General features: G+C 38.0%; 3 protein-coding genes across 6 annotated transcripts; 1 reads left to right on the top strand and 2 right to left on the bottom strand.

Moving 5' to 3' along the window:
• The first annotated feature begins 1530 nt into the window (after nucleotides 1–1530).
• mtch2 (mitochondrial carrier homolog 2) lies at nucleotides 1531–9328 on the top strand. Its single transcript, XM_067494914.1, has 13 exons — nucleotides 1531–1681; nucleotides 2683–2767; nucleotides 3803–3909; nucleotides 4472–4498; nucleotides 4909–4965; nucleotides 5149–5206; nucleotides 5318–5369; nucleotides 5454–5513; nucleotides 6285–6378; nucleotides 6576–6623; nucleotides 6708–6775; nucleotides 6850–6925; nucleotides 8660–9328. Exons 1-13 carry the CDS (start codon nucleotides 1595–1597, stop codon nucleotides 8744–8746), a joined length of 906 nt encoding a protein of 301 aa, XP_067351015.1. The 5' UTR covers nucleotides 1531–1594; the 3' UTR covers nucleotides 8747–9328.
• On the bottom strand, nucleotides 8810–12261 carry znf414 (zinc finger protein 414). Its single transcript, XM_067494903.1, has 5 exons — nucleotides 12123–12261; nucleotides 11799–11909; nucleotides 11261–11366; nucleotides 10655–11175; nucleotides 8810–10506 (listed from the first exon to the last, which is right to left on the bottom strand). The coding sequence occupies exons 1-5, from the start codon at nucleotides 12169–12171 to the stop codon at nucleotides 10337–10339; spliced, it is 957 nt and encodes a 318-aa protein (XP_067351004.1). The 5' UTR covers nucleotides 12172–12261; the 3' UTR covers nucleotides 8810–10336.
• On the bottom strand, nucleotides 12122–26814 carry ankdd1a (ankyrin repeat and death domain containing 1A). Of its 4 annotated transcripts, XM_067494873.1 has the most exons (16): nucleotides 26624–26814; nucleotides 25961–26064; nucleotides 25422–25520; nucleotides 24653–24751; nucleotides 24436–24540; nucleotides 24143–24241; nucleotides 23326–23424; nucleotides 22031–22129; nucleotides 21818–21916; nucleotides 18590–18688; nucleotides 18403–18501; nucleotides 17800–17895; nucleotides 17208–17409; nucleotides 16357–16488; nucleotides 16037–16138; nucleotides 12122–15922 (listed from the first exon to the last, which is right to left on the bottom strand). In XM_067494873.1, the coding sequence occupies exons 1-15, from the start codon at nucleotides 26655–26657 to the stop codon at nucleotides 16077–16079; spliced, it is 1527 nt and encodes a 508-aa protein (XP_067350974.1). In that variant the 5' UTR covers nucleotides 26658–26814; the 3' UTR covers nucleotides 12122–15922; nucleotides 16037–16076. The 4 variants fall into 4 exon arrangements, with proteins under 4 accessions (XP_067350974.1, XP_067350984.1, XP_067350968.1 ...); XM_067494883.1 differs by having other exon boundaries at nucleotides 12122–16138; nucleotides 17800–17892; XM_067494867.1 differs by having other exon boundaries at nucleotides 12122–16138.
• Between the last annotated feature and the right edge of the window lie 443 nt (nucleotides 26815–27257).

The raw sequence follows: 27257 nt of genomic DNA on the forward strand, positions 1-27257 counted from the left end.
GAGAAGGGGGTGCACTAGCCACTCTTTAGAAGCTTTATGGATTTAAACTTGCTTTTGAATTAATACACACTGTGAATTTCTAGGCAGATAATGTTAAATACTGCATCTGGAATAAACACATGACTAAACGTGTGCCTATTTGCAGCAGATGTTGAGTAAATATTGTACATGCTGATCTTGCCCAGCTGACTGACTTTGATGGTAAATGGTAAATGGTCTGCACTTATATAGCGCTTTTCTACCTATTGGCACTCAAAGCGCTTTACACTGCTTCTTATTCACCCATTCACACTCACAATCACACACACATTCATACACCGATGGGGGAGCTGCTATGCAGCTGGCCAACACTTACCGGGAGCAACTAAGTTGGGGTTCAGTGTCTTGCTCAAGGACACTTCGACATGTGACCGGAGGAGCCGGGAATTGAACCAACAACTGTGAGATTGGTGGATAACCGCTCTACCTTCCTGCGACACAGTCGCCCACTTTGATCTCTTCATTAAAAACACAGTTCCTTCCTTTTTTCATATGAGCCACTCCATTAATACAGTAAGGATGCCTACACAGCCCTGCAATAACTTCCAGAGTTGTCCAACAAAGAGGCAGTACCAGTCTCTACTGTTGTTGTAACATATTATATTATTATAAAGATATAGATATTATCCCAGAAACACTTCATAATTTGCCAGAAATTAAGCTGGTATTTATGTAATGATTTCTAGGGATTTCAAAAGAAATATGTATTTGAACATGGACATGTGGAAATGTCCATTTGAAAATGTTGATCAGATCATTGTATTTATGATATTTAGGAAAGAAAAGAGATGTAAAAAAAAAAATCTAATGTGTGACCACCACAAGTGACCATTTCCAATTGTCAAGAGATTCCAAGAAAGACTAAGAATACAGAAAGTGTGTTACACTCATTCACAGTATTTCCCAGTTCAAGTTTGTAAATATTGCTGCTAAATGGGTAAAGATGTATAGCATGAAGTGTACATTTTAGTTGCAGGTAATTAATAACTAAATCAAAACTGACCTTTAGAAAGGTATATGAAAAGTTTCCAGTAAAAAATCTTGAAAATACGAGACCTGCAAACTAAAGGATGACTTAAATTTTATGTAATAATCATCATGATATATGTTGTTTTTTTGTGTGTCATTGTTTTTACTGTCTTTTTTTATTTTCTTATCTTTCCTATCTTGTCTTCTCATGGTACTTTGTTTTATTGTCCTCTGCCTGAGTTACATAGATTGTTTGCTTGCTTTGTACTTATAAGTCATTTTGGATAAAAGCTACTGACAAATGAAATACAGTCACAGTGAATATTACAAACAATTTTTATCACTTGTAAATTTAAATTTGTCTAATAAATATCTAATGTTTAGTTAACATTACCTGTTTAAGTATCTCTCTGTTATTCTTATTATTTTCTATAGTTCAAGCTTATTGAGGTCAACTATGAAGCGTCTATACGGTTGTAGACACTAGATGGCGCTACCACCATAATCCGATCAAAGTTGAGCGCTATCAGCTCCTCATAAGCAAGAACAAAGAAGAGAACTTCCTATCTCCCCTGTCTCTCCAAAAATGGCGGACACGTATGGTCAAGTATTGCTGGGATCAGGACTCACCGTCCTTTCCCACCCTCTCATGTACATAAAAGTCCTGATCCAGGTGAGTGTTTGTGCAGACGCTGGTTACACGGTGTTTATGCAGGAGCTGCTCTGGTCACTGTTAGCTAGCGTTTGAAAATCCAGTCTAATTCCACTAGCTAGTAGCCTGAAGTAGCTGCCAAAGTCCATTACAAATAACAGGTTAATGTTGCCTAGGCTGTTAGTAAATAGATGTCCAGTTTAGAAGCTGCTTTAAGAGTTTTGTGAGTCACTATCATCGGCTCTTTGATTTAACATGCTAACAAACCACAGACATAGCAGAGGATGTTTTGATCAATAAATCGCTACATTGTAGCTCCGTCCGTTGTCCCTATGACCTTCTGTTTCCAAAATACTCCTGTGAGCCGAAGCGAGGAGTCCTTGCTGAACTGTAGTGAAACCTGTTAAATTTCTGTATGTATAATATACTTGGACAGGATACGGCTTTGATAAATATTCACAAATAATTAAGGTTTATGTTTTCTAACGAGCTAATCTGCTATATACTGATGTTAATCTGGTCAGTTGCTAGAGATAAGAGCTAACGCCGTTTGAATTATAATGTAGCTAGTTAGTTTGACAGCAAGGGACACTGTTAGCTCGCAGTGTTCACATATTTTAAATATCAAAATATTTTTATTGCGTGAGTTGCGAGCAAAGTATTCGGGGACGTGTCATTTATTGGCTGGTGCCCTTTAGCCCAATTAAACGGCTAATAGTAGCCATCGCTAACTAGCTAAAGTCAGTTTGAATTTAACGTCACTGTTAAGCTTGAACTTGTTTTAGCTAACTACAGTTAAGCCCTTATCTGTTTACATTTTTTTTATAACTCATATTTGTGGTTTATTAAGATAAAGATGAAGCTACAGACAAAATGAACAAAATTGAAAGGGAAAGTTTTCATGAGTTAAAAAGGAATCCGGAAGCATTGAAGAGCCACAGTGTGCTGAGACATATTAAAAATACAGTTCCGATTGTTTATCAATTGTTGTTATAGATATTGTTATTGTGTGGTACTGTTAGGTAGGTCATGAGCCGCTTCCTCCCACCCTGGGGAAGAACCTGTTTGGGAGACAAGTCAATCAGCTACCTGGTCTGTTTGCCTATGGTGAGTCTGAATTTCCCTTTTTCTGAAATAAAATATGTAATGTCCGTTGCAACAAAACAAATTAACAATTATTATTGTCCTGGGAAAACAAAAAGTAAACAAAAACAAACCACGCAGTGGATGAAAACCAAATATTTTCTGTGAAATTTTCACAGTAAATTTATCTCAATGTAACTAGTAGCCAGTGATTACCTTGGAACTTAAACAGTCAAATATTTATAAAAACAGCGTTTGGGTGGGAAAGGGACTGAATTTAGTTGAGGAAAAAAGTTCATATTTAGCTCTGCTAATGCAAATGTGCTTTTGTGCCTTTTTTGTTTTAATATTACTGTTCTGCCTCAAATATTTCTGCTTGAAACGTTTATAAAATATGCTGATGTAAAGGCGAGAGGGGCTTTTTTCAAGCACGGGACCCACAATTCTGTCAGATGTTTGTTTGTTTTTTTGTTTTTGGTTTTTTTTTCCCATCAGGTTTTTCCAAAACAGAACCAGAAGACATTACAATTGCTTATGTTTTGTGTGAATGCCACAGTAGTTTCTTCTGTTTGTCAGGAAGAAAATTCTCTCTAATGATGATAAATGGACGAGTAATTTTCAATCCCTGTGTCCTGAATCTGAGTTTCTTTCTAAACAAAATTATGTTAATATTCACTTTCTAAGCATTGTGTGTTTCTCTGTCAAGCATGGCTCCTTGTTTTTCTTTCTTGTCTTTGTGTTCCCTTTTGGCATGTTACTGTCACTTACTGTGGATTACTGGATTAGTATAAAATCAGCTCCTCAGCCACATTCTGTGCATACTAACAAAACATTGCTCTAGTAGTGGTCTCAAACTCCACATGGAACTTGTGCCAATGGTTTTATTCAGTGCCAGTCAATTTCCAAAGCATGTAGGGTTAGATCTTCAGAACTTCTCTACTTTTAGATGTTGTGGCATCTGAAGTACACCTCTTTTGCAAGCATCATGTTTGTGGTTTGATAGGATAAAGATGAACTGCCTTTAATAACTTATGATGCTCTATTGTCTGAATATTTCAGCAAAACACATCATCAAGATAGATGGAAAAGCAGGTCTCTTCAAAGGTCTTGTTCCACGGCTTTGTGCCGGCACCATTGGGACTGTTGTGCACAGCAAAGTTGTGCAGGTAGGCACCCCCCCCCCCCCCCCCATCACTTCAGAGGAGTAATCACAGCCCACACCTACTTTTGTGTTTGGGGCATTAGAACCAGTTGCATAGAGGCAGTCTTGTGGATAAACACATCAAATCCCTTTTGTTGAAAGTGCTAATTTCTTCAGCAAAAGGTGAACTGAAAGTACCTATCACAAATCTATTATGAGCCCCTGTGGTACTGGAGTGCATTATAAGAGTGGGTTCTAATGTTTTAGCCCCCTCATTTTAAATAGGGTGGCCAAATAATTAGAATTACCTCTTCTTATAGTGCAATTCATTATGACTCTACCACCCACTATGACCTCAATAATAAACTTATAGCATATTGTTCACCTCTATGACAGTTTCAACCTAAAAAGAGAGAAATATTGTCAAAGTAACATTGTAAAAGTAGAATTCATGACAGAGTTGCTGTATTGGAATGCATTATATTGCACAGGTGGTCATAATGTTATGCCTAATCAGTATAAATGTATGTAAGTACACTGAGTATACAGTTGGAAATTTAAAATGTCATGAATCTGCTTTCTTCTAGAAATGTCAGGAACAAGGCACACCTCAGGTAAGAAGGTTTTTATTATTTATCTATTTTAAATTACACATCACAACTTACAATATATCTGTTATTACAGATATAATTACTACAAAAAATAAAAAATAAAGTTTAAAGTATTAGCGTTTTTGATATATAACTTACCCATAGCATGTTGAGAGAATCCAAAAATGTGCAAGATAATATTAGGATGATTCAAGGAATGTTTTGACATCAGTTTAGTTAGAAGTCAAAATCCCAAACTAGAATAAAACAGGTTTCTAAATAATTACCGAAAGTGGGCATAACCTGAAGCTTTCACTCTGACTAGGGACCTCTGTTAGTTTCCATCCCCTGTCTCTCCTGTCATTTTGCATTGTCTGTCTACTGTGTCTAACAAAGGCAAAAATGGCAATCTGAGCTTTGTGTCTGCTGTCCAGGTAATGGGTGGCCAGCAGAAGGCATCTGAAGGCTCCCTAGAGCATGTTGTTAACGAGGTAAGGAATTGGTTTTTTTTTTCTTGCAGTTACTAGCACAATTGCACTTTCATCTGCTTCAAAAAATCAGCATCATATTAAATTTGCAAATGGGGACTTCAAAAGTTAAACTGTAATTACAAACAGGAAAACTGAAGGATGAGCATTTGTGTACATGTCAGTGATTTTCTGTCTTCTCCATAGACGACCAAAGAGATGGTAGCTCGTGCCTGTGCTACCATCGTTACACATCCTTTTCATGGTAGGTCCTCACTACATGGTGCCGTTTCCTATCGGAAAGCTGTTCAAGTGGTTTTCAGTTCATTTGCACACGTCAGAATATCAAGAATGTTTTCCTCAACTTGTTTTTCAGTGATTACCTTGCGGTGTATGGTCCAGTTTATTGGGAGAGAAACAAAATACAGGTAAATTTTTCATGTTTTAGTCATAAACCCAAATTAGAAATGGCCTAATAATTATTTAACAGTGTAAAAACATCCTGTTTTTAGTGGGGTGTTCGATTCTATCATTACGGTCTACAGAGAAGAAGGCATATTGGGCTTCTTTGCGTAAGTTTGACTCCTTTGTATCCCTCTTTTCTCTTTATTTTCCTAGGTATTAGGGTATTGCCTTAATGGTTAGATTTAAATTATTTTGGTCTCAGGTTCTTGAATGAAAAAGCAAATCACCATAGTAGATGATTTAATTTAATATTGCATAATTTAATTGTTTAAAAATAATAAAATGTACAATTTTTACTTCACTAATTATATTGGAAATTAGGGCATCATCAACATGAACACATGGTATGAAAAACAGTATTATTGAGTTGTTTGTATAAAGCTGAGACAATGATACTGTGTGAAGTGACAAGGACAGCGTCTAAGAACAGAGAAAGACATGCAGCATACGCATGTTTTTCTCTGCTCTTAGACGCTTGTTTTGGGAAAAACTGACTCCTAAACAATAGGCAATAAGCGGAATTTGAAGACTCTCCCGGAATAAAGGCAACAAGTATATTATGTCAAAGTCCAAATCAACCTAATAAAGGTGATATGGTAATCACAGCTCTCACCTAGTTTTGTGTTTGGGGCATTAGCACCAGTTGCATAGGCAGTATTGTGCATAAACATAATTACCCTTCAAAATTTCACCCAATTGCACAGTTCGCATCCTTCTCTTTCTTGAATACAGACATAAACCAAATATTTTTAGATTCAGTATGAATTACAATTCTATTTTAAGAAAATGTGTATATATAATTTCTTTTTACTAGAATTGTAACTTCATGTATGAATGATCTGTTATTTTTTTTTTTTGTGTTTTTTCTCCTACTCCAGTGGTTTAATACCTCGCCTGCTCGGTGATGTCCTGTCCTTGTGGATTTGTAACCTGTTGGCACACCTCATCAATACATATGCTATTGATGACTCGGTATGGCATTTCTTGACTACCTCTCAGTGGTTTTGAATTAAATACCCTATTATATATCTGTCAGGCAGGAATTGTGTGCAGGGCTGCACCAGAACCCTGATATAGACATAATCTAGCACTTCCCCCTCCGTACTGTTTGAATCATGCTGGGGTTTGTATTTTCCAGAATTAAAACTGTGAATCTGTTCCTCTTACAGATGAGTCACACAGGAGAAATCAAGAACTGCTCTCAGGCTGTGACAGGGGTGAGTCAGTGAGACATCAGCAGCACACCAGTCCATCGGTTTGTTCCCTGTTTGATCACATTCCTCTTCTGTTCTTTCCTCCAGTTCTTTGCCAGTATGCTCACCTACCCCTTTGTTTTGGTGTCAAACCTCATGGCTGTCAATAATTGCGGGTGAGATGACCACTTATTTCCTATTGTAAATCCTATGTTTGATCAAGCACACTCACGTTTCCACTGTCCTCTAGGCTTGCTGGAGGCCTGCCTCCCTATGCATCAATATATCCCACCTGGGTAGACTGCTGGAGGCATCTAAGCAGAGAGGTAAATAATATACTTACAGAGGGCTATCACTGAATATTCTAAATTAAAATATAATCAAATATTTAAAAAATTACAATTAATAAAAAAAAATAAGGCAGCTGGCTGACTTTCACTGCATGATGGACAGAAGTCACACAATGTCACTTTCAGTGATCAAAATGAGCAAATATTCATATGGTAACAATGGTTCACAACCTAAGTCGGCTACAATATGATACAATTCTTTTTAATAACTGATCAATCAAGCTTTTTGGATTTGACTCAGGCACAAGAACTGTAAAACCTTGAGATAAAGTTGTGACGGCCACCATTTCAACCCCCACACTCTAAGGGCAAATATTGAAAAGAAGCAACAGTTTGTTTCCTTTTTCAATATATCCATGTTCATCGCAGCACAGCTAACAAGGAGTGTGAATGTTCTGTAATTTGTACGTTACAAGTTACATAACCAGAAATTACCCAAGTTGTTCATTTTGTAATATATCGCTAGGCAGGTTTTTTTGTTTTTTTTTTCCTGGTACTTGCAGTGAAGCATTATCAACAAAGGCAACTGTTTTAATCTGTTTAAAAGCAGCTGCAATCCTTTTACCAATAATATACACATATATACAGTCATGGTGGGCGACTGGTGAGCAGGAAGGTAGAGTGGTTGTCCACCAATCTCACAGTTGTTGGTTCAGTCCCCGGCTCCTCCGATCACATGTCCTTGAGCAAGACACTGAACCACAACTTAGTTGCTCCCAGTGAGTGTTGGCCAGCTGCATAGCAGCTCCCCCAGCGGTGTATGAATGTGTGTGTGTGTGTGTGTGTGTGTGTGTGTGATTGTGAGTGTGAATGGGTGAATAAGAAGCAGTGTAAAGCGCTTTGAGTGCCAATAGGTAGAAAAGCGCTATATAAGCGCAGAACATTTTACCATTCATGGCCAAAAATATTGGCACCCTTGCAAAATTTTTCAGAAAATGCAACCTTCTCTCAGAAAATTGTTCCAATTGCAAATGTTTTAGTATTCAACAAAGGAAAAAAAAAATCACACTGAACTCAAAAATGGAATGGACAAAATTATTGGCACCTTGTCAAAATTCTAAGAAATAATCGCTTTTCAAGCATGTGATGCTCCTGTAATTTGTATTGAGACACACCTGTGGCAAGTAACGTGTGGGCAATATAGAAACCACACTTGCAACCAGTTCAAATGGAGGAAAGTTGACTCTGTGAAAGAGGTGTCTGTGGATTTGAGAGAGATAAAATTGTGGAAAAACAGATAATCTCAAGGCTTAACGTTAATCCTCAGAGATCTTAATGTTCCTGTGTTCACTGTGCGGAATATCAAGAGGTTTATAGACCATGGCACTGTAGCTAACTTCCCTGGACGTGGATGGAAGAGCAATTTTAATAAAAAATGACAACGAAGGATTGTTCGAATGGTGGATAAAGACCCCCGATTAACTTCCAAACAAATTCAAGATGATCTGCAGACAACGGGTACAAGTGTCAGCTTGTACTATCCGTTTCCATCTAAATGACAAGGGATGTTATGGTAGGACACCCAGTCTTGACAAGAATGCATAAAAAAGCAAGACTGGAGTATGACAAAACTTATGGGACAAAACTACAATCTTTCTGGGATATAAAAAATATATATATATATTTTTTATGTTTGTTTTTATTAAGCAGTTCTTGGTATTCCTGCAACACCAGTTACCTGTAAACACTCCTTTCATCTCTTCTTTCTAGGGCAACATGAGCAGAGGCAACAGTTTATTTTTCCGCAAGCTTCCAGCAGGAAAAATGTACGTCGTTCACCAGAAGAGATTTTTTTAAGGTCTGAGAGGGGGGAAAAAAAAACATTGCCTTGTCTGGGAAATGGATAGTTGGAACTTGATCTTTTTTTTTTGTATACACTTGTTTACTACAAAATTAATTCTTTAACAACCTGCCATTATGTGAAATAAAATGGTAATTTAAGCAGGTTTTGTTTTATTAACAAAGCTACACGTGGAAATAACAACATGGAACTTTAACGTGTTTGTCCTTTTTAAACCCACAAGTGCAAAAACTACTAAGAGGATGGTTGTAGTGATTTTAATGATCTGTCAGTGATTTCCCCTTAATCCATGTGATGGGATTTATTTGTTGAAAAAGCACTACAGTCTGCATGTGCTAATGTTTAGTAATTCACACGTCAATGACCAAGTGGGACCTCTTATGTGGTATTGTCTTGCTGTGTTAATTCTTGTAAAGTTCACTGTTGGGCCGGCGCCTAATGATAATGAAAAGAAGGCGGTTGTCCAGGAGCAGGTGTGAATGTAGGGAGGCATGGCAAGGAGCCTGAGCTGACCAAAATCTCTTTGGCACTCTGAACAGTCATTCTGACAAACCCAAATAAAAACTGCTTTTTTTTGACTTTGTCCTTTATTTTAGAAGTGTTTGACCTATTTGCAGTGTGTGGGTGGTTGATTGTGTAAAAACATAAGAGAAAAAGGAACTTGCACACAAACAGAGTGGGATGGCAGGAGCTGTGCAGAGAATTGGAGGACAGGGCTGCTAATGCAGGGCCTCAGTGAGTCCAGTGACAAATGTACATCAATCTGCTGCTAAACGTAGTCTAATACAATGCTTCTTCCTGGTTTATTAAAGTACAGCAATGATTTTTTTCTAAATTTACATGTTAACTAGAAGTCTTCAGCTTGATAGCTATATACACAGGTCATTTTCAGACATTTAAGAAAAATTGAGTAACATCAAATTCAAGGTGCAGTTAAACCATAAGCAGCTGACATGGAAGTGTTCAGGAAGGGTTGTAAACATAACCTGCAGGAATTATCATGATACCAAAGTAGTACCAGAGTTTTAAATAAGTGTTTTAACATTTGAGTCAAGAAGCTCTGTCCAATTTCTCAAAGCAAAAATCCTTTTGTTTTACCTGCAGTTATGAAACTGTTTCCTGAATGAGAGCTCAGTCTTAGCTACTCTCACATTTTGATATTACAGTTCAGAAATCAACCAGATGAAACTGTGCAGTGAAGCCCAACCTGTGTCAGTACTAGACAGTACTGGTCTAGAGCCTCTTTTCAATGTGACAGTAATATTTTTAATGCTGTTTAAAAAGGATTGCCCTTTTTTGGTCAATACTCAAATATTAGAGACTAACATTATTACTGTAGGTGCATTATGTACTGCCACTGTGGGACACTAAACTGAGTGTGAATCATTAGCTCCAAATATGATACAGCAGTCTGACAATGTATGAAAGGTTACAATATACAACTGGAAGCAAAATGCAAAAATTAAATGCTTTGTGGAAACATTTAATGCAGGCTCAGTGCTGCAGGCTCATAAATAATAATTTAAGAGCTCGAGGACAACTGACATTTTTTTTCAAAAAACTACACACGTCCTCCTGCCTCCACACTATGTGTTTGTAGCAGAGCTCCCCGTGTCCTCTACAGGTTTGTTACCATTGTGATAACTGTTGATGTGTTGAGTCATCTCCTTGCGGTTGGTTGCCGTCTGGCCACACTGCACACATCTGTAGCGCCCTTTGGTATGTTCCCAAAGGATGCGCCTGTTGCAGGCCATAACTAATTTAGGAAAAGATAAATTCATGTTAAAATAACTTTACTAACAATTTCAAAGTATTTTATCCCTGTGTGAAGGGAAAAAAAGGCACAAAAGAAAGACCAGGCAGCCACTTATAGTTGGTTACACTTAAAGTAAAGTGAGGCTCACCTTGATTCTTCTTCCAGACTGCTGCAAATCCAAGGGGAGAGTGAGGAGCTGATCCTGAAGCAGTGTAGACAGGCTCAGGTGACAAGGACTGTGTCCGCTTCTGATCCTGGACATCAATAGGGGTGGGAGCAGCTGAAGGGCCATCCAAGTTTAAAGGTGGCAGCAGATTAGAGGCTCTGGTCCTGTGCAGGGGAGCTTCCTCTGTAAGCTGCTGGGAAACAAGCTGGGCATGGGAGGACTCTGGGTGGGATAAGGAAGGGGGGCCAATGAGAGGGGATGCAGGAGAGTTTGGCTGAAGAACACTAGGGAAGGAACCCTCTGGGTTTTGGCTGGGTTGCAAATCCAGCTGAGGGGGGTCCAGGTCCTTGGCCATTAAGGCCATGTTTGTGTTGGCCGCAACAGAAGGCAAAGGGTGGGTCGGTTCTGATGGCTTAGTCTTGCCCCTGGGAACTTTGGAGCAGGTGTGCAGGTGAGTCAGGAGGCCACGGTAGGATCGCAGCTTAGTGCGGCAGCTCTCACACCTGAAGAAACACAAATAAACAACTAAAGAATACACTATATCTGAAGGTACTGTGACTGCAGGGACTGAAAGAAAAGGCAACTCACAGGAAGAAGATGTTGGGTTTGTGATGATGCCTCATGTGTTCCATCAGTTTCTGCATGCTGGGAAAGGAACTGCTGCAGCCAGCAGTGGAGCACAGCAACACTTTTCCTGAGCACAGAACAGATTTTAACACCTCTGGTCAACTCCAATCACATCAGAATAAAACATGCAGTTAGTAAACTACCTCCACAATGAGATATTACTTTTGCAAATGTCAAAGAAAAACCTGAAGCATTACTTCACAGACTCCAATAAGCCCAGTTTACTTTAGGTATTGCAGTGTCTTGTTCAAAAGTAGTTATGTTATCTTCATCAACATCCAGCCAGAAGTTATACTGACTACACTCAAGTTGTGAAAGTTTACAGCTAGCACTGCTGTTGTCTTGTGTTACTGTGTAAAAAAACACACGGTGTAGTGATTTGACTTTTACAATCAGAGTCAGTTTGCAATCTTTTCTATGTGATAATCACAACAGTGAAAATGTTTCAATGTTGTCCAGAAGAATGCATGTAAAGATAAAAAAAAAAAAGTCAGTTTACCAGGCAGCGACTGAGCTGGGATCTCATGGTCTTTTATGTGGCTTTCCAGGGTGCTCATGTCTGTGTACACCCGTTTACAGCCGTATAACGGACACGGTGTCCTCTTGTTTCCTGAAATGAAAAAGCAACACTTAACACATAATAACACACAGATACATAACACAGTAGTAAGTAGTACAAACAAAGCCAGTGACGTTATCTACTAAATTAACATGCTAACCAGCTTTCCGAGTTTCTATTTTAGCAATTCAAAAAGAGTGTAATTTAGCCCAGTAACGTTATAAATGCATCATCTATATGCAGTGTTTGAGCCAAATTACAAACCTCCGTTTCCACTGTCATTGTCCTGCAGAACTAGGCCGCTGGTAGCCATGACAGGCACAACAACGGAAGCTAGCGTTAGCTATGTTTCTCTCCACAATAGAGACAGTCACGACGTCATTTCCAGGACTGCAGCTGCTCTGTTAGCTTCCGTAACAACGGAAACTCTAATTTTCTTTAATTCTTTAGTGAAAATGAAGCATATGCCAAGAGATAACTTTCCTATTATTAAATAATTCACCCACCAGCCCCACAGACATTTACCAATTTATTTATAACGATTGGGAAACTACATCTCCCATGTAGCCACAAGAACGGTATTGCGAAGAACACGTGTATTTCCGTCAAGCTGTTTTTTTTGCAAAGACATCAAAGGGCGACTTCATCAATGGTCAATTTTGTGTTATAAAACGTGAGTATGTTTAACAAATTAAGAAGTAATATTTGACCAAAAAAACCAAATACAATAATATACAATAATAATACAAAAATTATACATATTTTTAATTCAAAATAATAAATAATAAAGAGACTGAAGATCCTCATCAATTCCAGTCTACCAAACACAGCTATATGCAAAGATCACTTGACAGGATAACATGACCATCTGTGCTTTGTACTGCATCTAGAGGCCACAGGTAAATACCCAGGGAGTGGGTGTTTCAAGTGGGGAGAGCTTAACAGGAGCCTACATTACATTCATACATATATTACACATGTACTGTACCTGCAGAGGTTAGTTGATGTAACATACAAATACCTAAAAAAGATACTTAAGCATAATACTTGAGTAAATCTAGAGTTTGGTGCCACTATCCTATGTGTGGTTTTAGATATGCAGTTGTAGCAGAAAACAGCAAGCTGGACATTTGTTTTCAATGTGGAATTTTTATTTGTCTAAATTTTTACATTTGTGCATATAGTTAAAAAAAAAAACGTTTTATACATTATAATTTATTTAAAGGTTGACTTCACCAATTTTCAACTTGCTTTCTTTGGCTTTAGTTTACATTCACATTTAGTCATTTAGAAGATATTTTTATCCAAAAGGGAGCTACAAGTGAGGTACAAGGCAAGCAAAAATGTAGGGTCTACATTAATACTTTTAAACTTCCCTATATCAAAATATTTCTCTGCTTTTATCTGTAAAACTCTTTCAGATGAGTTCACCCAGAAGAGTTCATCATTTTCAGAGGAGATCATCTGGGGATCTCCGGAAAAGCCAGTTGATTCATAGATTTCCAGATTTCATAGTAAGAGCAACAAAACCAACTAATCTTAACTGAAGGTTCGCCATGTGATGTCATCTGGAGGCAGGTTTCAGCTAGAAGTAGAGAGATATTTTAATATAATATAGTCAAAAGGAAGTTTAATGTCCTACCCAAACTAAAACCAAAATAGGCAAATTCAAAATCATTAAAGACGTCATTTAATATGGGGTTGGAGACCAGCCAGGCCTTTTAGAAAGTGGTTTTCTGCACAGAAAAAAAACCCCTAAACAAAACATGTTTACACAACTCATCCTCTTAACATGCTGACATGTAAATCAGTAATGATTATATAAAGAGGTTATGCATACATTTATTATGCATAAATGTAAGGAAGAAAGAAGAGCTGGTATTATGGCCATTGTGACAAACGTTTATTAAAAGAACATCCATCATTATAAACAGCATAGATTCACCTCTGTTCTCCATCAGGCTGTTAGACTATTAACATAAAGTGTGCATTATTTATGAGCATCTGCTCTGACAATAGAAACACAACCTAATGTATAATCTATATTTTTGTATGCAGAATTTAGAACTGTGTTATGGCAGTGGAGTAAGACACTAGTTACACAGCGACCTGTTAACTGGAGTCTGATCCTAGAAATGAAGTGGAAGAGTCTCCTGTTCACGTTTCAACAGGAGGGAAGTTTCAGAATGTTAAGACATTGATATTCCTTTTATTATATTAATATTGCTCCTTTTTTCTTACAGGAGGCAGTTAGCTCAGCTTTGGTACAGAAAACATACTGTATTCATTCAGCTGGGTAACACACAAAAAACACTTCACAGCAGTGTTTGTTTTAGAAGTTCACTAGGTGTTCACCAGGTAGTCACCTCTTACCTTATCTTTTGCCTCTTACCTTGCGTTACAGTTTTTGCGATGATGTTTCTGAGTTTAATCAGCAAAAGGGAGAGAATACAGTTAGTGTTTAAAGCACTCTTCCAGCATTGTTTCTTGCTTCAAACTAAGCTGAAATGCAAACTTGATCTACAGTAAAGTCTGATCAACATTGATCTCTACAAAGTTTCTGCATGCTGCTCTGTATGGACTCAGTTTTGGGCATGGTGGGCTAATCCCTGCATATCTAACTTTACGGTTGGGTGTGACATCCCAGTCGGTGCAGTTTCAATACCACTCACTCTCTAGGTAAGTGGTGTTGAAATATATACAAGATATAATTTTAATTAGGGAAACAATTTTCCTAGTTAGATTTGCGTCAGAGAACGCCTATGTCTTTGCCATGTATGTGTGTAACCTGGTTTCAAATCGGCTTTCTCCAACTGTGTATGTAACAAAAGCTTCCACGCAGCAGAGTGAAAAGCTGAATAAAAGATAATTTCCCCCCTGCTGATTGTTTTAATTCAGACAGTCCTCAGTATGTATAAGCTACCTGTGTCTCCCCCCCACTTTTTAACTCTCTCTCCCCAAGTGCTGTCACTGATACCTCACGAACACACACAAAAAACAAAACAGTGTTTTCTGTCAATATACAGTTAAAATCTGTGCGGCTGGCTTCTAAAATAAGTCTGAGGTGGAGGGGGAATCAGATTACTCATCTGCTGCATGTATACACAGATTTACAGTAACCACGTTTCTTAAATGTGTGCACCGTTCCCCGATTACGCAAGAAAGCTGAATTCTCAGAGTACCCCGGCTACTTATGTGGATTGAAATGTTACTGCACATTTTTAAATTCCAAAACTGTCCTTTATATGTCACCGAGATAAGCTGAGGACTGTTTTAAACAGATTAATCTTCTTGTCATTCTAATGGAATTGATTTGACATTACACTCTCTGTCTACAAACAACAAGACTAAATGTAAGACACAGGTTATAAAACAACATTTTTCATTAAGGCCACCAAATCAGTTTGCATAATCTCATGTATCCTGCTGTGAAGTCTACCTGCCAGCTTTCACTTCCTGCTGCCTATCCAGTCTTCATATTGATGATCAGAGAGTGTCAGGAAAAGTAATTATTTCCTAACAAATGTTAGAATGATCATGAGCTGCTGGACAGCACAGTGGACCTTAGGAGATAGAACACATTGCCACTGCTGATGCTGTCCCTGTGAGATGCAGATAAAGTCATAATAAAAGACACCATTTACGCACAGCTGCTTAAGAACAACTGCATCCTATGCAGGTGCTATATTGGGCATATTGTAGTGGAGTACTGGAGATGTAGTCATGGAGACGGCCCAGAGTCGTTAAGAAATGTTTAATCTGTGTTTTAATTGTTATGACAATTTAAACAATATGAGGCAATTGTAAACTACTGTTTAGGAACATAAGATACATGTTGAGTGCCACTTGAATGAAACATTGCATAAAGTTGTCTTAAGTATTAAGTTGAGTAGGCATGGGAAGTGGAATGTAGTAGTACATGTAGTACCAATACATTGTAATGGTTACACAGCCCTTTGTGTACAGAGATACAGTACGTGAAATGTCAGCTGGTGTTCACTACATGTAGAAAAATTGTTATTTTACATTTTCACCTGAAATTGTACAGGTTCACATCCATCTTTCTGTCAAATATAAAAAAAAAAAAAAAAAATTCAGAACACTCAGTAATATGTAAACAGGTCATGCCATAGAAAAAAAATAGTAATTCAAAGCTTTATTCTCATGTGAACTGAAACCTTGGCCTTGTTACGTCTTTGTTGTTGCTCACAGAGTTGATCACATTGCAGAGCACATTTTAAGAGAGCTGGTCTCTGCATTTGCCTTCTGCCGGATGGTTTCTGCAGGATTAAAACAACCAGACAGGGCATCATGCACCTCCACACATCAAACAGTGTCATTAAAGGAAATAGAGCAGAACAAAGCCAGTGCCAAATGTAACATGACTGAGTCCTTGCATGTACACACATACTAAAGTATGTAATCATCTATGTAGTGTACAGTAACACTGATTAAACAATTACAGAAAAATATAAAAATAAAGCAAAACAGGCCGTACCTGCCAAATCTGTGCGTGAGATTTCCACCAGCCCTTCGTATAGGCCTTTGATTGGATTCTCTCCTGCCATCATCACTCCATGAAGCCAGATTAATAGCATCCGGTGACCATGCTCTTTAAAGCTTTTCATACCTACAAGTACAGTTCAGTGTTACATACAATGGATTATATCCATCAGTTTTCTAGATGAGACCCAGTCAGCTTCCCCTGGTCTCAGTTTTTTCATGCTCCAGTAAGTAACTTGTGACTCCATTTACGTACAGACATACATGAGAATCATGAGTCAAGTCAGGACATAATTTTAAAAGGCACAGTATTTAAGCACAGTTAAGGGCAGTGTTTCCTATAGAATATTTTTCAGCCATGGAGGCAAGAGGATAATAGGAGTTTTGTGCAACTACACATAAAAAATTTCTGGGGTGTAACTTATGCAGCACCTTTCATTTGTATATTCCACGGTGAAGTAAAGGGTAAAGTAAAACAAAGTCAATATTAATAACATGTATTTATTGCACTCAAATCATTTCTCCTGTATGTCTCACTGGATGTAGGACATGTAGTGAAATTTGGGCAGTTTGGATTGGTTGTGAACTCACTATTGAACTCATCACTAGATATAAAAATATATATTTTTGCCTGTCTTTTAGGCACGGCATGCTTGTACCAATGTAGGAGAAACACTAGTCAAGGGTGTAACACCCCAAGCCGACTGCTAGCCATTGACCAGTGAGCATTTGTGACTCTAGATTTTGCAGTGTTTTTGAAGTCAATTCAGCATAAGCGCTAAATTTTTAATGTCGGCTTGTGTCTCTGCTCTAATAGGTATGTTTCCAGAGTTCTGCAAAACTCACCTGTCCACTGCTGTTCTATAGATCGTATATGTGGGTCGCTGAAGTCCCAGTGTTGTGCCAGTATCTTCCACTCTCCACGGCAGAGGTGTTTGTTGGCCAGGCTCCACAGGACAGACCGTAGGTGCTGTGTCTCTGGCTGGTGGTCCTGCTTAAAGGTCAAAGGCCTCCCCACCCAGGAGTCCTGCTCACAACCTATTTGATCCTGAAGACAAGAGGAGCTGTTTTCCATACATAAAGGTGATATTTAACTATTAAAAATCTGAAGTTACACAGATGATCCACAACTATTATATGAAAATCAGCAAAGTTTAAGCTAAATTTTCCTGCAGAAGCTGGATGTCAATATGAAAAAGAATCCACAAATCCAAATGACTATGATTACTTAGGAAAGACATGAAAGCAAGTCTCCAGCAGTGAAGCAAAAGGCAACATTGTAATGCCAACATCACATTTACCACCGCCATCATGTTGTACCTTAGAAATCCTTTGGAAATTTTATGTTCTACTATTTTTTTTCAGTGCAACTCAGTATCACTAAGTCAACTGAGGTGACAGTGCAGCACAGCTCTCCAAATAGTGATGATAAACTCACCTTCCCCAATTTATAAAAGCGGTCAGCTTTGATGATCATATCAACCAGGATCACATGGTTTCCTCTGGCTGCCACCTCCAGACATGTTTTACCCTGCTGTGTGTATAGATATAGATATGTAGAGATATATGTAGATAGAGATATATAATTTATCTTCTTCAATCTAGTAAAGTAAAGAATTTGAAAAGATACTACTAGTAGTGCTTTGTTTGTAAAATGATACTGATCTGTTTAAACAATAAGGTATGTTTTCTAACTTTTCCTGTCTTTTGTTACCCCTGTTTATGACACAAGTTGCTCGTATCTAATGAATAATGATCAAATAATTTTAAAGGAAATTTAATTTCTCAGTTCCACTAATTGATATATTGTTTGGTACTTTTTGCAAATAAGGTTAGCACTTTGTAGACAAGTATTGTAACATGACAGAAAAAGCCGGTCAGCCAATTAACAATTAATTGAATTACTTCTTCTACTACTGCACATAAAATAATAATAAAACAAACTAATAATAAATAAAGGTGCAATAACTTGAAAGTACAAAAGCAGTATGTGATGAAATACTTTCTTCTGACCTGAACAGGACTATGTACTGTGTCATACCTTGTCAGTCACATTGAGGTTAACACCAGATATCAGCAGAATCTCGGCCAGGTCTTGCCAGCCATGCTCTGCTGCTATGTGAAAAGCGGTCTGCTGTCTCTGCATGACACAAATCAGTTATGCGTCACTGTAACGGCCCAAAAAACAGATCACTGTGAAATGTGCAGCTGTAGCCTCTAGTACTCACGCTGTCAGTGATGTCCAGGTCGCAGTTTGCATCTACAAGCAGCCGGACAACCTCACTGTGATTGTTGAACACTGCTATGTGGAGCGGTGTGTTATGTTGCTGTTTTACATACAAAGAAACAAGACAAGCAACAGTATTGTATAAGAACATCAAAATTCCAACACCTATCATCTTATCGGTCATCCTAGCTGTTATTACTGTTAATACCTAGCAGTATTTAAATACGGATTAAGCCGTTTATGAGCACAAAGTGTTTAGTACTGTTTTAATTCACAGTTGACTATCTGAATAGGAGCCAGAGCAAGAGTTGTGTCTGTATTCTTCGCAGTAAGTCTAACATATTCCAAATTAGCGCTGGCCAGGAGGAGAGTGGCCCATTTGCTTTTTGCAGATGATGTGGTTCATTTGGGTCCAGCAGAATGAGACCTTCATGCACTGGGACAGTGTGCAGTACTGTGAAGGGGACTGGGATGAGAGTCAGCACCTCCAAATCTGAGTTTATGGTGATCTGCTGGAAAACAGTGGATTGACAGCTGATCTTCTCAGGTTTGGTGTGACTTGTTGCCCAAAGTGAAGTATCTTAGAGAAATGTTCACAAGTTGGGGTAAAATTGATTTGGAGGATCAATAGGTTTGTTGCAGTGTCAGCAGTAAAGCAGACATACATACATACAGAAATCTGAAACAAGCGAAAAGGAGGAATAATAAACTCACTTAATGAGGACAGGCTGTTTATTCAGAAAAACTAAACATATTACATAACATATTACATAAATTATAAGCGACTATTCACCAAATTAAGCTTGAACAGGAGAACTAAAGTGTCAGAAAATAACTCAAAAACCTGATCTCAGAGAACCTTACCCCGGGGTTAGGGAAACCAAGAATCCAAACATGAGTTATGGAGGTAAACCAAGGCTTGTTAAACAAAAAGTCTGGATCTGAGTGGGAGTACAAAAAAAATAAAAATAAAAAAAACCTAGGGAATGGAATTGACAAAGCAGGTAAACCAAAGGATGGCCGTGAGAGATTTATATATTTAAAAAAAAAAAAAAAAAAAAAAAAAAGGCGCCCTCCCTTTTAATTTTGTTTTCAGAGCGGAGGGCAAAAAACAACTAGATCTGCAAATAAATACGACACAAATCAGGAGAAAATAAAACACAAGACAGGAATAACCAAAAACCGGCCAAGCTAGATTCTAGGCTGAGACAACTAAAGAACAAGTATGAATAAGGGGAAGCGGAGCACAAACAAAAGAAAGGGTGGGAAATTGGAAAAACAAAACGTAAAAGGTTTAAACTAACTGAGCAGGTCACAGGGCAGACTAGAAACAAATGTGCACATAAAACACAGCAGGTCGGGCACAGATATGAGAACTAACCAGGTGTGTGGAAATCCAGGAGATATAAAGAACAGCTGTAACAACAAAACAAACAGTGCATACAACAAAGCCAACTAAGGAACATGACACCAAATCTGAGACCAAAAGGTAACAGACAACATATATAGTCCATATATCCAAAGTAAGGAGTCCAAACAACACAGGTCAGGTAAAACCAGAAGGCATGGTGTTCCATTTGGGGGTTATAAAGAGGATCTGGGAGAGAATTGTGGGGAGTACTGGGTCTAAATAGGCAGGTGAACAGGTGTAAACAATTGTGCACAGTGATGAGGGGTGATGCTGGAGGAATGAACTTGGTATAGGAAGTGGGGAAAAGGCCTACAAATTAGAAGTCCAGAATAGGAAGTGAAGCTGAAGGGCCGGATCTTAACAACAACAGTCTGAAATGAGCTTTCTTCATTAGGTGACTGGGAACAGTCTTAGAAATGGGGTATGGAGATCAGACATATGGACAGAACACCGAGTAAAGTCGCCTCTCCTTTGTATATGTCACCCTCGAGTGTTTGTTTAATTTTAGTATGACCCAAAAGAGAAGACGGCGAGGGAAGGTGTTATGGTTTAAAGAAGGTTTAATTAAAAAAATAAATAAAAATTAAAAAAAAGGGCAAACAACTCAAAATCACTCCTTAAGGAGGGGAGGAATAATACATCAAGTGATAACAAAATAAAGTTAAACAGAACATGAATCTAAACACTCTGGAGGGAAAAGATAAACTAAGTAACTGTGTCGGGGAAGCACGGGAACTAACTCAGAAACTAAGGGGAGGCAAAACCAGGGCCAAACAGGTGGAGATAACTAAAGCCAAAACCTAAACACTGAAAAAAAAGCAAGAAAGCAAACTTCAGAGTCCAAACACAAGGTTCAGGTGAGGCATGGAAGGGGAAAGTCCAAAAGCATAGAATATCATAGGAATGTTCTCAGAGGAGGAATGCGAGACAATCTGGCAGCAAACAGTGGGGAGAGCTGGGTATAAATACAAGGGGCCACAGGTGAAATCAAGGTTAACAAGAAACAAGAAGCTAAAGAAACTAACTGGGAAGTGGGACAGAGGAATTAACAAAATAAAAGCCAGAAGCAGGAAGTAAAGCTAAAGAAAACTAGAGTCCAAAAACGGGGAAAGGAGGCAGAAAGTTAGAATCCAGAACTATCTGAAGAGATTATGTACATGTCTCATCTGACCTAGAAATGCCCCAGAATCCCCTAAGGGGGGGCTAGAGAATGATGCTGGGGAAAGGCATGTCTGGGCTACCTTACCAAACTTAGTGCCAACACGAACCCACTCCGAATTGAAAATGAGTGGATGGATAGAATAAATAGGACTCTTCACACAGAGTTGTACCAGCAAATCTATATTATGCTCTCTTATACCAGCTAATAAATGTTCTCTGTGCAGGTATTTTCAGTTTTTGTTTGGTTACTTAATGATTCCAGTTTTTCTTTAGTCTATTGAGGGCTTTTTAAATGTGTGAACTCAATAAAAAAAAAAAAAAATCTATATTTAACTGCAGAAAATCGTCAGCTCTAGGGCACATTTTAGCGTAGAAGACTTTGTTTTTTTCAGTCATTCATTATTCGTTCAACCTCACATTTTGTTTTAAGTTGCCCTAACTAATTAGGAGACAGTGATGCAAACCATCTGTCCTTTCTACATGTAATAGCCTTTACAGCTGCCTCAGTCTTATCCACAGATGTAACAATTTTTGTGTCTCTTTTTTATTTGTAGGCAGGAAGAAAGACGACGCTTCCAACTATCTACAAATGAGATATGGTGTGTAGACACCATTTAAGATATATACCCACAATCCACCCCAAAGTTTATCACTTACATTGTCTACTGCATTTATGTTGATTCCTCCTTCTAGGAGCAAGCTGGCCTCTCTGTCAAAGCCACGGTGAGCCGCATAATGGAGAGCATTCATATTTTTCTGCAGACCAGAGAAAGTTAGGATTTAAACCTTCACATAGTTAAAAGGTAAAAAATGTCCCATAATCTTGTGTTTACTTAAAGTGATGTGTGACTTAAATTGAATAAGGCCTACTTTTGTTTGTGCATTGATGTCACAGCCAGACTCCAACAGCAACTTGACACATTCATAGTGACCCCCATCAACTGCCAGGTGCAATGATGTGAGACCATCCTAAGACACAACAGGTGCACATCAAGGTGAACTTAATTCTAAACTTTTGAATGCACACAATCTAATCTTTTTAACAAGGTGATTAACAACAAAACAAATCACAAAGTGATTCTTGGATCGACCACTAAATATTCTTGTTCAATGAAAATTTGTATTTGAACATTCGTCTCTTCATCACGCTGTTCAGATTTTGATACCATGAGACCAAGATGACACCTAAAATTGACAAGTTATTACCATTTTTTGTTGAGGTATACCCACCACTGTTGTTAGCTTTTGTTTCCAAATAAGAAGCAGTGTAAAGTGCTCTGAGTGCTAATACGTAGAAAAGTGCTATGTAAGTGCAGACCAGTAGCATGTAGTGTTCCAGATTGTTGGTGAGGTCTAGACCAAACCATGGATTCAAGGATAAAATAAAGTTGTAGTTTACTACAAAAAGTCTGTGATTTTTGTGTAAACCAACGTGCATCCATTCCAAAGCATTACACTTTGCTGTCATTCCCTGGAATTTTTGGCGTTCTGGATTGTTGGCTGGACAAAAAAAGTACTGTAAAATGTTTAATATGGAGTCTGGAGATGGTAAATGGTCTGCACTTATATAGCGCTTTTCTACCTATTGCCACTCAAAGCCCTTTACACTGCTTCTTATTCACACATTTGCACTCACAATCACACACTGATGGGGTGGACACCAGGAGCGTCTAAGTTGGAACACTTTGACATATGAAGGGAGGATTGAACCAACAACTACGAGATTGGTGGATGACCACTCTACCTTCCTGCGCCACAGTCGCCAATAGAGATGTGTTGGAAGTTACATAAACACTTAAGTTACGTTACATAAACACTCATCACCTATAAAAATGAAATTACCAGATTAATCAATACTAATCATGAGTTGAATAATGAGCTTCAAAACACAAGGTTGGAACTTGCCAAAATATATAAATTCAGTTTTTAATACCCACACTAAAACTGAATAAGGCTGTCTACTTTCTACTGAATATAAAGCTCGCAGTGTACCCAGTATGTAGTGGTGAAAAGCATAGTGGGAAAAAAAAAAAGCTTCCATAAAATTAAAAGGTATTATAGAGAAAACGCAAACATGCTGCTAAATCACACTCCACAATCCCTTTAATTAGGTACATAGGCCTACATATGATACATAGGCCTGCAGCATGCTCCAGTGCACTCACTATATTCCTCTCATCCACATCTACTCCAGTATCCACCATCTTCTGCAGGACCTCTGTGTGCCCAAGCTTTGCTGCCAGATGCATGGCTGTGTTCTTATCCTGTAGTCCAGACATAACAACACATTACAATCTATTGATTCAGATTCATACAGCACTTTCTCTTTGTGCTGTATGTGTTACATTCATATGAATATCTATTTTACTACTTCATTTGTTACACTTTCTTTCATATGCATTTATTATGTTTGAAACTGTTCAAAATCTAAATTAAAAGAAATTATCCTGGAGGAATCTATATCTGTTAATCTGAACCCATTCATTTCAAGAAGTAATTTTATGTGGGAGCTACACACCTACCTACTTTATGGAGACAGTTGCGCTGTGGTTCGGCTTGACAAAAACATCTTAATGCCACACAAATACATGTCATGTGATTCACATTAACTAATCAACAAGTGAACCACATGTTAGGCAGAGAATTAGCAGGATAAATTAGCTGACATTTTCTTTTGTCCAGTATCTTTACTCAGGATTTAAAGTCAGAAAGGATCCTGCTTTATAATGTTTGTGTTAAGTCTTAAAAATGATGGATGGATTTGAGCTTGTATTAGCTTGACTGAAATGTGGTAATGGCAGTTTGACAAATAAAAAAACTAAAGTACAAAGATGTAGATATTTATAATTTGAAACCAATTTAATAGTTTCTTTTTGTTATGCACAACAGTTAATAAATAAAAAACAACAACAACAAAAACTTGTATTCCGTGCATCTTTGAATACATTCTATTGTTTCATATCTGTATGCGCGTGTCACTACCTTGTCTTTTAAACCATGTGCGCAGCCCATTCCGATGAGAAACTCCACCACATCAAGTTTTCCATGCTCAGCAGCCAGGTGAAGAGCTGTCTTCCCTGACTGATCGGCGAAATGAGAGCAGGTTACACACTATACACATAGTATAGTATTATATATATTATATATATTCTGTTACCAAAACATAAAACATTACTGTAAATACATTACTGTAATACAGAAAAGCTGACAAAAAATTTTAAAATTCACACTTGTACAAATTAGTATGTTGAAAATTCAGATTATTATCAAATTACCTTATCAACTCTGTCCAGACAGATGTTTTCTAGGTCCTCCATAATGAACTCCAAAACTCTAATCTGGCCTCGCTGAGCAGCACAGTGCAGCATACTTTGACCATCCTAGCACACACGTGCACAGACAAACACACACACACAATCTCTGTGAGCTATAAACCAGATAAAAACATCAAGCTTTGAGTATGTAGTGATGATGTAATGAAGCAGATCTTACTTTATTTTCACAGTTGAGCTTTGCTCCACAGGACACTAGGATCTGGAGGATCTTTAGGTGACCGAACCAGGATGCCAGCAGCAGAGCATTCATGCCAAACTGTGGATATGCATTTAAAATGGTTATACGACAGTGAGATTAAGTGTATGTTTATGTATTTCAGCAGTTTCCTTATTGACCTTGGTCTATCCCTGTTCAATTGTGAAAGACTTGTTTTATGCTATGCAGGTTTCTAATAAGGGTTCTTAAACTGACATGTGAACTGCGAAGGAAAGGTCCACAATCTTGTGTTGCAGTTCCAGAAGATGGAAACACAGCCCACCTACCCCAACATGGTGCAGACAGCCAGCTGTAGTGAAATGTATTGGGGGACATAAATTTGTGTGGCTCCAGCACCAGGATTGCCCTTGGTGGCTGGACAGGGCCACACCTAGTGATGTGGGATTCGATCCCGTGGCCCCAAACCTGATGCTTTACCCATTGAGCCACCAGGACCCCTCTGATTTTGATTAATCTATGTTTTCAAAGTGTTCAAAGCACAATAATACTAATAATACTATACTGTGGTTTAAAGGCAAAACACAAACCTAAGCATGAACTGAATAGATTGAGAGTTGTTGAGTGGAAATAGAAAAACTAACGCATATTTTAAAACAAGAAATAGAACTTAAAGAAAGAAGCAACATAAAAATTTACATTATGAACTAAAACCTTATTTTTTTGGTGACATTGGAAATGTTACGTTAGGAAATGAAACAGGTGTACATACAATGTCCTTCTCATCTACTTCAGTGTCGTGGTCTAGTATGAGTCGTAGAGCCTGTTCATTCCCAGCTCCTGCTGCCCAGTGCAGTGCTTTTCGGTCTATCTGTACAGAAACAGACGTGCTCAGTGACACCTCAGCCCTCGGTTTAACTTACGAAAATGTACATTTTTTTTTTTTTTAAATCACGATTGCTATAAAAAAATGTGACAATGTTTCCTAATCCTTTGTGAAAAAAGAAAAAAACTGGGGTGTTGTTTAGAGTGAACTAGACACTGCCCTCAATCTAAAAACAGCTTATGCATGAGACAATCCACCTTTTCACTGCAGATATTTTGACATTCTACAGCAGCACAACTACAGGTGAATGCACAATAATAATTTATTTTTCCATTTATGTCCTGTTGTGCACTTCATAGAGTGAGCCTTGAATAAAAGTATTAGTTCTACCTTTGTGCATTTTGTTGAAATAATTACTTACTGAACTTTTAAAGCACTGACCAAAGAACCAGAAAAGTGTCCATGTTATCCTTCAGCAGGCTTACTTTATTTTTAGCCATGACATCCACACCTTTCTTGATAAGTTCCTGCATTTTCCCTGTGTCGTTCCTCTTTGCAGCATCATGGAACTCCTTTTCTGACCACAGCACTGTGAGGAAGGACCAATAAGTTAAGAAAAAATGTACATCAAACGTTTATTTGAATTGTAATCAAAAACATATGTAAGAATAATATTAAAATATATAAATGTATGCTTTGTTGGCTATATGACAGGTTTAACGCTAATGTATGTTTAACATTGAATAGATAAGCACAGATGTATATACAGCTGTGAGAATCACTTCGTGCTGTACAACAGGAATGTAGGACTCATCGACGTTTCCCAGTAATTCACGCAGTTCCTGATGTGTGTGTTAATCTACAAGCTGCCTTGAGAGGAAGTCAATTCGTAAATATTTACATTCTAAATTATAAATAAAAGTCTGTTACCACTTTTATGAGGTACAATTTCGCCAAAATGATGGTCTTAGCTATTTTTCTTACAGAAAACGACAGCAGTTAAAAACAGGTGGAATAAACTGAAATAAAGCCTGCGTATAATTTAACACCTCACTTCCCGCTGCTGTCCCCTGCAGCGCACGCGCGCACACACACGCACACCGCAGAGGGAGAACCGATCCTGTCCCGTGAGGCTTATCATTACTTACAGATATCGTCTTCTGACACCAGGTCGTCCTCCATCTTTGCCGAGCTTTAAATGCGCCTCTCTCCCCTCACCTGCCTCATTTTACTGCTGGGATTTGTTTCCCAGCAGATGAAAGAAGGCTGGACGATATGCTAATGACATAAAGCTGTTCAGCCCCTTCTGCCAAACACATCCACAGTCAAAGCGCCACACATACGTTAAAGCTGGGATAACGACTTCCTCTCACGACCTTCACAATAAAATCTAGACACATTTTAATACTTTTATCAGATTTTAGTAGTCTGTCCCCCTGAATTAATTAACAATTTAAGAGATACAATAATATCAAATTTTCTTCCTGGTTTGTATTTTATTTCATTTTAAATACAATAACCTTTTAACCTTTGAAAACACATGCACATATTCTATGGGTTTTTAGTCTATTAATATTATGAATTCCTATGTTGAAAAAAATCATTACATGATATAAAAAAACCCATACAAAAATGTGCATGTGTTTTCAAAGGTTAAAAGGTTATTGTATTTAAAATGAAATAAAACACAAACCAGGAAGAAAATGTGATATTATTGTATCTCTTAAATTGTTCATTAATTCAGGGGGACAGCCTACTAAAATGAAGTTGGCAAGTTTGAAC

Source organism: Channa argus, chromosome 2, assembly GCF_033026475.1.
Source record: "Channa argus isolate prfri chromosome 2, Channa argus male v1.0, whole genome shotgun sequence".
Taxonomy (NCBI): Eukaryota; Metazoa; Chordata; class Actinopteri; order Anabantiformes; family Channidae; genus Channa; species Channa argus.

Bases quoted from the DNA above. Each gene is read 5' to 3' on its own strand.
- mtch2 (XM_067494914.1), top strand. From the start codon at position 1,595: ATGGCGGACACGTATGGTCAAGTATTGCTGGGATCAGGACTCACCGTC. The intron at 6,776-6,849 runs GTGAGATGACCA...ACTGTCCTCTAG, and splicing joins ATGGCTGTCAATAATTGCGG to GCTTGCTGGAGGCCTGCCTC. The intron at 6,926-8,659 runs GTAAATAATATA...TCTTCTTTCTAG, and splicing joins GGAGGCATCTAAGCAGAGAG to GGCAACATGAGCAGAGGCAA.
- znf414 (XM_067494903.1), bottom strand. From the start codon at position 12,171: ATGGCTACCAGCGGCCTAGTTCTGCAGGACAATGACAGTGGAAACGGA. The intron at 11,910-12,122 runs GTTTGTAATTTG...TTTTCATTTCAG, and splicing joins CAATGACAGTGGAAACGGAG to GAAACAAGAGGACACCGTGT. The intron at 10,507-10,654 runs GTGAGCCTCACT...TTCCTAAATTAG, and splicing joins AGTCTGGAAGAAGAATCAAG to TTATGGCCTGCAACAGGCGC.
- ankdd1a (XM_067494873.1), bottom strand. From the start codon at position 26,657: ATGGAGGACGACCTGGTGTCAGAAGACGATATCT. The intron at 17,896-18,402 runs GTATGACACAGT...CTATACACACAG, and splicing joins ACCTCAATGTGACTGACAAG to CAGGGTAAAACATGTCTGGA. The intron at 16,139-16,356 runs GTACGGCCTGTT...TTAATCCTGCAG, and splicing joins CTCACGCACAGATTTGGCAG to AAACCATCCGGCAGAAGGCA.